Source organism: Gavialis gangeticus, unplaced genomic scaffold (assembly GCF_001723915.1).
Source record: "Gavialis gangeticus isolate Ggan-Ray unplaced genomic scaffold, GavGan_comp1, whole genome shotgun sequence".
NCBI lineage: Eukaryota > Metazoa > Chordata > Crocodylia > Gavialidae > Gavialis > Gavialis gangeticus.
The window spans coordinates 64,049,396-64,059,035 of NW_017729029.1; the positions used below are offsets into that span (position 1 = coordinate 64,049,396).

The 9,640-nt window shown below is 38.6% G+C and overlaps 1 protein-coding gene across 2 annotated transcripts in view; it reads left to right on the plus strand.

Annotated features, from left to right (window-relative positions):
* Positions 1–9,640, plus strand: part of TMEM144 (transmembrane protein 144) — a 31,965-nt gene that overhangs the window by 16,394 nt on the left and 5,931 nt on the right. For both annotated transcript variants that reach the window (XM_019521702.1, XM_019521703.1), the window contains exons 5-10: positions 13–93; positions 1,678–1,759; positions 3,035–3,111; positions 3,873–3,991; positions 6,686–6,805; positions 7,303–7,400. In XM_019521702.1, coding sequence (XP_019377247.1) covers positions 13–93; positions 1,678–1,759; positions 3,035–3,111; positions 3,873–3,991; positions 6,686–6,805; positions 7,303–7,400 — 577 coding nt within the window. The remainder of the gene's footprint in view (positions 1–12; positions 94–1,677; positions 1,760–3,034; positions 3,112–3,872; positions 3,992–6,685; positions 6,806–7,302; positions 7,401–9,640) is intronic.

Sequence of the window (9,640 nt, forward strand, 5' to 3'; positions counted from 1 at the left end):
TAAATATTACAGGTTCGGTTGGTTCGGAATTGATCCAGAAGAGGTATCAAAACCCACCTTAAATTACATTGGAGCTACACTTTCACTGTTAAGGTAAAATATTCTTCCTAATAATGAATAAATTCAGTAATTTAAATGATCATTAATTTAATTACTAAGGTGTAGATTTAAAGACAGTGACAATGGGTGAGTTTAATATATTGTTCTAAATACCGTTTAATTGAACCATAATTCATGACTTGCCCTACCCAGTGTTACAAAGGTATATTTTCAGAATTAGATGCATGCTAATTCTGAGATAATGGCTAAACCGGTCTTCATAAATGGAACAGCACATTTTTAATCCAATGTTAAATACCATGTTCAATAGTAAATGTAGACAGAGTAGTTTCAGTTACATTTCCAAAATGATTTGCTTGGCTCTAATTTTTTTACTGTGGAAATTATTGTATGGTAAAACTCCGTGAAAAAAGTTAGGGGAGGAAATCTATAAAGAAAAAATAAAGAAATCTTGCATAGATTTCATCTCACATTGTTCCAGAACTGTGAAGTTTATCTCCTTTCTACCCTTGGCAAAGAGTAGGTCCAAGTCCTGCAGAATCCACTGGAAGCCATGTTATCTCTTGCCCTAGAAGTTCCCCAATTCCCAACACCATAGCTCCAAAGCCTCATTGCCAAGGATTCCCCTACTATTCCATTCTCCAGGATGCACCAGAAGGGCCTCTACACTTTTTTATGGAAGCTTTGACTATGGGCGAGTCAGTTTACAAACACTTAGGAAGGGATGACCATTGCTCTTTAGAGCTTATAATCTAAACATTTAATCTTAGTTTAATGCGGCTGCAGGAGGAAGAGCCATGAAAAAGGACCCTCCTCTCAAGGACCTGCAAGAAGCAATCCATAGGCTTAGAATTAAACCAAACCAAATCAAAATAGAAAAATCAAACCCTGCCAATCCTGATTTTTCATATTTCCCTGATTAACTTGAAAATTAAATGTGTGGGTCATATAATTGCTATTTCTACCTATCATAGAACCAGGCCTTCTAAGAGAGGCCTACTGTTATCAATTGAAAAATGAGTAAAAACATAAATAAAAATCAGAACTCTCCTTAACGGAAGGGGCATGAAACGCTCATTATCAGATCACATCTTGGATCAAGCTCAGTGCAGTAAACTGCTGAGCGTCTTATTCAGAAACTATGAATAAAAGGAGCATTAAAAACATTTTCGATACCAGCGCTAATTCTAGAAAAATGTAAAGAGTCTCATTAATTTGCACCTTATTTTTCCCTTCAAGTTGGGCTGCCATAGAATTTCCCCTTGGATATCCTAGTACATATCTGTTACAGTCTGAAAATGAATTGTTGTGTAATGGCAATTGCCTTTGGAAAAGCATGTCAGAACAATGACATTTCAATACCTTTTTCATGATACAAAATAACTACAAGATCTCTATGATGTTATGATAAAAGGTACATTGGATCAATTTTTTTCCTGTAGTTTAAATATTTTTAAGCTAAGAATTCATTTCAAAGATACATTGAAGCCTGACAGTTGAATTCTGAGCAAAATAAGGAACAAAATGATAAGGCATTACATTGTTATCCTTCAGTATTAAATGTTATGCTCCTATAAAGTGATGTGTGATATTTACTATTGTATTACCTCTTTACAGTGTGATCATATTTCTTTTTGTAAAAAGTGAAATTCCAAGTTCTTTAGCTTCATCAGAAGCTAGGCCTTTATTGGACGAGGCAGTAAGTATTCTATTCTTCTTCTACAGCAAAACATACAGTAAAAACATATATCAGTATAAAAAGTAGTTTCTTAGTATTTACCAGATGTATAAATGTTCTGGGTGAAATGGAAAAGTTTAGATACAAGCAGATAATTTGTATCTGAGCATCGAGTTATGGATAGTGTAAGATTAATAAAATTTAACAGAAAAGGATTTTCCCGAAGTCCTTTCTTGACTGGAATGTTTTATATGGCTCACAAACCCAGCCTCATTATGACAGAGCTCATATGAAATAGAGTTTATCCTTCCTGCATCTGAGAAGGAAACAATTTAATGTACAGTTTTTGAAGCCCAAACCAAACTGTAAAATGTAGAATATTTTGACTAAAGAAAACATGCTGAATAACTTTTCGTCTAGATTCTCCTGCATCACGGGGCAGAGAAGCAGCTATGGCTCTCTGATTCTGCATCCTGACCTTACTAAAGGTTAGAGGTCAAAGGCTGCGTCTATGCAAGACGCCAACACAGAGGCATAACATGGCAACGACCATGATGCGACACTAATACGAAGTATTATTAGGCTACTGCGCAGTAGCACTACTGCACAATAGTGTCACAAAAAAAGATGTTCATTGGTGCTACTGAGCAGTAATTTGGGTAATAACTGTACAGTCAGTGTCTCACATAGATGGAGCCAGAGACTATTGTTACCCCTGCAGGATGAAACAAGCAAAGGTAGCCGAAGAACTGAATGCTTCAAGCACTTGCCCATGCTGGGTTGCTTGATGTAGAGGCTACAGTTAAAAAAGCATAGTAGCCACTAGAGTCTACCAGGTCAGGGAAAACCTCAGTAGAGTATTATTTGTGGGTGAAACAAAGAGAACAAATACTGGTGTACAACCTCCTTGTATTATCAAGAAGGATACAGTGCATGTGTGAGAAAATGAAAGCAAGCAAAACTGGTTTATGACAAAGGACATGCACAGCCAGCAGCATAATAGGAAAACAAATCAATAATACCTCAAGACTGAAGCATCCACCAAACTTAAGGGAAGACAAGTTTGAAATCAAAAACTGATTCTGATCAGTATTTTAGTTTCTCTTTCTGCAATGTGGTGATCACAGTCCAGTCTTTTTGGTTTGGGTTTATTTCCCAACACATTTATCTTTTGTTAGAAGGTTTTAATTTCCTTTTCTACAGTGTGAGACACTTTCATTTTTTTCAGTAAAATAGGGCAGCAGTTTTAATTATTTTAAAAGCATATGACACACAAATTGCTACTGTTGTCCACAGCCAATCAACTATTCTGTAAACACCAGTTCTGATACATCATGGGTGGACAAATTTTCTCCAAAGGGAAAAAGAATGATGTAAGTAGTTACCATTTCTTTTCTTCATTCTGGTTATTTGACAGGGGCATCTTAAAGTTGCTTAAATATAAAACACAAATTTATATATTTAAATATTACAATGGATGTGAAAATACAGTTTCACTTAGTATTCAAATACATTTTAACTGGAATAAGGTGGTTATTGGTCTACTTGCTCAACAGCCTCTCTCACTTTCCTCAATATTAGTTATAGCAAAGATGATCTGAACTGTCTAGTAGAGATCACTTAAAAAACAATTTCATTACCTTCTAAATTTTCCCAAATGGGTTATTAGGACACCCTAGTACACTGTAGTGTCTTGTCTTTAACTTAAATTGTAAGCTGTTTAGGGCAAGAACTGTCTCTTTACAACATTCTTGTCCTTTCCTTTTATGTATCCTTGCAAAAAGTTATTTAGCAGAATTTGCAGATTCATTGGAATCTGACAGGCCATGCTGTGAGTGCTTTTGCTATCACCTTGAACCTGCAACCTTTGAGTACCTTAGTGCCCATATCACCCCAGCCCCCACTACATTACAGTACAGTACCTAGTTCAGTCAGATCCTAGCTAGGGAATACATGCAATATTATATTATATTATATTATATTATAAAAAATAATGTCCTGGACAGTGTAATTTCTGTAACATTCTTAGCACTTTCCATATAGCAGTATGTTTTACACAGTATCATTATAATCTGGACAGGTCTTAAGTAAACTGATGGATAATGATTTCTTTTTTCTGCCTTTTCTGTTTAAGAGGCTGTAGCCTAGCAGTAGTAGCTGGAATACTGTATGGTTCCAGTTTTGTGCCAGTGCTTTATATCAAGGATCATGGCAGAAGAAATGGAACTATATACACAGGAGCAAGTCAATACGGTAAAGACGAATACGCTTTTTTGCATTTCCCCTTGTAACAACAGCATACCCTTGTTGCCTGAGAAGTGGACTTGGTGATTCTTAAGCCTTCTTCCTCTGGTGATATATGGTGATAAATGACTCATTGTCCCTGATTCTCCAAACCCTTGCCTAATAAGTAATCATTTACTTCTGGGCAAATCAACGCAAAATGCTAAATCAAAATGGTAATGTTGATATCCACTATTTCTGGATGTAAATAACCAAACAAAGTATGAGGCAGGGGAGGAGTTAAAGAAAAAAAAAAACACCTTAACTGATGTGATAAAAAACAACAGCCAATAAAATTTTCAAGAACAAATCACATCAAATCAACAATATTTCCTTAATTATTCTAGTGAGTAAGGGGAAAGAATTAGATGTGGTATCTCTTGACTTTAGCAAGACTTTCACATTAGATACTTGAAAAATACCAGTGGTTCTCCATCAAACTAGAAACAAGTTCAAGGGGCAGGTAAAGCTACCTCCTGCAAGTCGATCTCACCACATTTAGCAGTCCTATATGCTTTTTCTTTTCCATCTCCAATAGTTCACACAGTCTTCTTGCACCACTGTCAATCTCGTAATCTTGTGAGATAGCTTTCATAGATGGTCCTTCTCTGCAGTATGCATGGACTTCACCACATACTTATCCCAAACTACTTATCAGTCAGGTGAACAATGTGTCTTTTCTCATTGGTATTGTCTACTGGCTACTGCACTCTTCATGACATCACATATGCCTGTAGAGTACATAAGTTTGGGAAGGCAGAGCAAACAAAAAGAGGGTCTCACACTTTAACTCACAGAATAACTTCAGGGATGGGACATTAGGCTGAAACCTGAGGAGCCATATTCTTGATTCAAAAGGTTTGGTGATTATGGTTAAAAATAAGGAGATACAGTAAGTGAAAATACAGTAAGTGATTTTAGGATTGTGTTATCAAAGACCATGAAGACATTTCCTTCTAAGATAAACAAAAGAATAAAACAGCCAGTACTTCCTCCAATTCCTCCACCACCCCACTTTTTTCAGGAATTTAAATGAAATCAATGTTTTACAATCTATCCATTGCTTAGCTATCCCAAGGCACTAATTCTAGCCATCTCTCTGCTTCCTAATTGTCTTCCAAAGGGAAGTTACATGAAGAGGGAAAAAATCTTACTTGCATTTCATTTATTGTAAGGTATCTGAGTAGAGAGATGATGCACTATACCCTTGTAATGCTCTCTGGAAGCAAACTAGCCACCAAAAAACTATAAGCTCAAAGAAAGAACCAGATCCAAAGAGTTTCCAACAGTTCTTGCTGAGCTGATTGCCAAATTAATGCAGAAGATTTGGCAAACATAATACAGTTTACTGAGAAATAGTGATTAACTAAAACCCTGTAACTGTTATCATATACACTCTGTCTCTTACTGAACATAGCACTTTATAATACAGTGGAAACTAGACGACTGTTTCATTGCCTTTTTCCATCTGTGGCAGAATGAAACAGAATGAAACAGACACCAACATGCTACAGTGTCTGCCATGTTATATCATACATTTTCTTTTTGTCAGTGCTTGCACAAGCACACTACATAAAGAGCTCATTTATTTTTATAGTGACCACAAGTGCACTACAGACTTCACTATAGATACATGAAAAGCAGATCCCTATTCTAAAGAGTTTAACATGTGAATGACAAAACAATGGCATATTGCATACATCAGGAGAGGGAGGAGGAAGGATATAGATAGGCTGCAGGCCATTGGATTACAGATTCACTCAGTTGAGTCCTTCATAAATTTCAGTAGCTTCTAAACTGATATAAAATTTTTTTGTAGAATGGTGGTTAGCCATGTTAGTCTGAAATCAGGCAGAAAGTAGGGCAGTGTAGCATCTTAGGGTGTTTATATACATGTTCCAGGAGTTGGGACAGGGGGAGGGGTGCACTTTAATTACAGTGGCTTTAAGAGCCACTCTGATCAGAGCAACTAGAGTGTCTCATATGTCAGCATCCCCGTACTTCAAAATGGCAGAGCAGGCGCTTTCAAGCTCATCAAACAAATTTTAAATAAAGCACCCCCGCTGCCAGTTTGAAGCATAGTGACACTGATACATGACACATGGGAGGCCGCTGGAGCACAGTAATTGCCACGCTCCAGGAGACTCGATTAACCAAGTCTGCTCCAACACGCTGGAACTACAGTGTATTGAAGGAGCCTCACTGCTCATATATAAGCACCCTTAGAGACTAACTAGTTCAGAGAGCTATGAATTTTTGTAGGTAACAATCTATTATATTAGATGCCATGAGAGAGACTTTTTGTGGATAATGCAGTAGAACTGAGGTGAGAATTGAGGTTTAAATAAGAAGTTTCAAAGCATAAATGCATAGAAAAGTGCATGAAAGTGTTGGTGAGAAAACTACTTGTGGATAATATGGTCAATGCACCGAAGCCCCATATTTAATTTAAACAGGTAGGACTAACTCCAGCTATAGCCATATTTGCAGGCATATTTGTATTACATGTGGACAGTGCAGCCATGAGCAAACTTCAGATTATTACTATGAATGCATTTTATACTTATGAATAGTATGCCTGATATGTCATATAATAAATTCAGTAAAATACTCTTAATAACCAAAGTAAGATCTTAGAAATTGACTTTACAACTTCTGTTTCAGATTTAGACTATGTCTTTGCACACTTTAGTGGAATCTTCCTTACAAGTACCATCTACTTTCTGATCTACTGTATGGTCATGAAAAATAAACCTAAAGTTTACCCTGAAGCTATATTACCAGGTATGACAATTTTTATGTGGCTGTTCATTTCACTTACTTTCTCTTAACACCTCAACTCTTCTACTAGAATTAGTACAAGCCATATTTGGGGGAATTTAGGTAGCTCTTGGGAGTTTGTTCATTTGAAATCTTATGAAAGGGCATATTTATTAAGGGAAAGTAATTAGTAGTGGTCCAATCTGAAATGTGAAGTGCCATACAGAGATTTGTTAATGTAGACATTTTGCCAAAACTAAGAAAAGATGGAAATTGAAAAGTACATCAGCACCCAAGAAATTATAAATCTTAATTAATTGGGTATTTCCATCAGAGATGGTAATCTTTCTTATGAGTTGAAATTTAATAATCTAATAAATTTGTTAATGTTTTAAAGATACTAAAATATTTCAATCTTGTTTTACATTGTTTATACGTACGTTGATCTTTCACAACTTGCAGTAGATAGCCTAAAGTGTTGTTGGACGTAGTTTTCTATGATTGTGATTTATTGTTTTTAGGATTTACGTCTGGTATACTTTGGGCAATAGCCAATTGCTGTTGGTTCATAGCCAATCACTACCTCAGTGCTGTGGTCAGCTTTCCAATAATTACTGCTGTAAGTATCTAAAAACAATATTTTTCTTTGTGCCAGGTTTTCCATTTTTTTTCAGAGAAAGCTGCAGCTTCAGAGTGTCTGTTATACCCAGCCTGCAGACTTTTCTCAAAACACTGTTCCTTCTTCTGCTTGTCTTCATTTGCCTTGCCATGTTTTTAAAAACATGTGCAATTATGATGAATGCCATCCTGGCCAAAGTCAAATTCAGGATCTACGAATTAAATAAGAGAACTGGGCTGTGTTGCTCGTGCTGTAACCCTCAGCTGTTTGGGGCTGGAATGGAGAATGGGTTGTGGGTCACATGATTTCATTTGGCAGTTATATTTTCTTGGTTTCTTACAAGTTATGACATTTCTGTCTCAAGAATTCACTTGGAATTAAGATATAAATTCTGCTATTGGCCTTTATGTACACAAAGTGAGACTTAAGCAATAATATAAACAATGAAAATAATACAAAGGTACTATTTGTGTGAGGAGGTGAGCAGAAATTTGCCTATGTACGTGTATATGGCAGTATACATAATGCATCTTTAGTCTTTTGGAAATGCTTACATTTTACCCTCTACTTAGTACGAGCTATGCGCTCACAAGCTGATCAGTAGAACCTCCCAAACCAAAAATAGTTTAACCAGAAGCAGCAGTCATGTAACATAGCCACTCTAGCATGGCTCTGAGGGTAAGCTAATTAGTTCTGCTGGGAGTTTCAGGCATATCACCATATTAATGTGGTTATACTGTTTTCGTTTCAGGGGTACTAGCATGTATAGAACTATCCCAGACAACTCTGCACAGTGCAAAATAGTGACATACTCAGATATGAACTAATTAGCTAATTAGTCCACCCACAGCACCATGCAGTAATCTAGTGATATCACTTCCCATTTGGGAGGTAGTACCATATTTTCTCATATATCACATGGCCCCAGATAAGGCATGCACCATGTTTTTGGACAGTAAAATGTAGGAAAAATAGATTTCTTCAGAGTCATGGCTGACTGCATAACAGAATAACTCCTGCTGAAAACCCAGAATATCTAGGAAGTGTGATGTCCCAAGAAACAGTCTGGGTGAGGATCTTCCTGATATGACATGACAGTGACAGGGCAGTAGCAAAGCTGTTGCTTCTTTACTGTAAATAGTTCTTTCTCTGAGTTCCTTCAAATGTTAAAACATTATTTCCATGCCATGAGCCTCATCAAGACACTACAGACTGCAGAAGCTCAGATGCCCTGAACCAGTTGAATTGCTCCTTTAGGCACATCTACAGTTCTACAACTATCAGGGTGCATCAACATGTGTATTTAATGCACTCGAATTTACTGTGCAGTAAATTCAGGCTCATTAAATTGCTCCTGGGTGCACATATAAATGTGCACCCAAGTTGGGAGCAAACTGAGCCTGACAGGACCAACCTAGTCTAGGGCTGCACCTGCCCTGCTCTGCCCCCCTACAGCTGTAGGAGGAGCTTCAGGCTCCCCCACCCCTGGGTACCAGCCCTGAGCTGCAGGGAGCACTGGGAGCAGCCTCAGGCTGGCAGGGATCACTGGGGTCATGCCTGGCATCCGGGTGGCAGGGGAGAGCTGTCCCTGGCTATGGGGGCAGCTCCTAGCTGTGCAGAGCTTGGGGGTCAGCTGTGGGCAGTGCTCCCAAGGAGCACATGCAGGTCCAGGCCATTGACTGGGGAGGCAGAGCCCATAGCATCCATGCTGTACCCATCCTTCCTTCCCCTGGGAGCTGTGATTTCCCCCAGAACCACAGTGGCAGTGGGGCCCGGAGCTTCCCTGCAGTGTGTGTCCTACAACCAAAGGTGATGTTAGGGGAGGCAGCAGGGACCACATAGCAGACCTAGGGCTGGGAGCTGTGCTTATGCTGCTGAGCAGCCAGTCGCATTCCTAACTAGGCTGTCCAAGCCCCTGTTCCGCCACACTACCTGGTATAACAGCAGAGCCCAGCCCAACTTGTCACCAGCCTTGCCTAACTCTGAAGCTTCTGAGGTTTCTTCAGGCCAGCTGTCCCCTGCATGGTTACTTCAGTGCAGAGCTGCACCCAGTGCACCTGCAGAGCTCTCAGCAAGGGGTAGGTAAGCGCTGGTACAAGGTGAAGCTGTGAGCACACAGCCCAATGCAAAGAGCAAGAAGCAAGCACCATGGGGACATGGGGACTGCAAAAATGTTGGGAAAGCTAGGGAGTAGTCAGTTGACCATGAAATCCTATCCTGTATTCGTGCTTTAGGTAAGG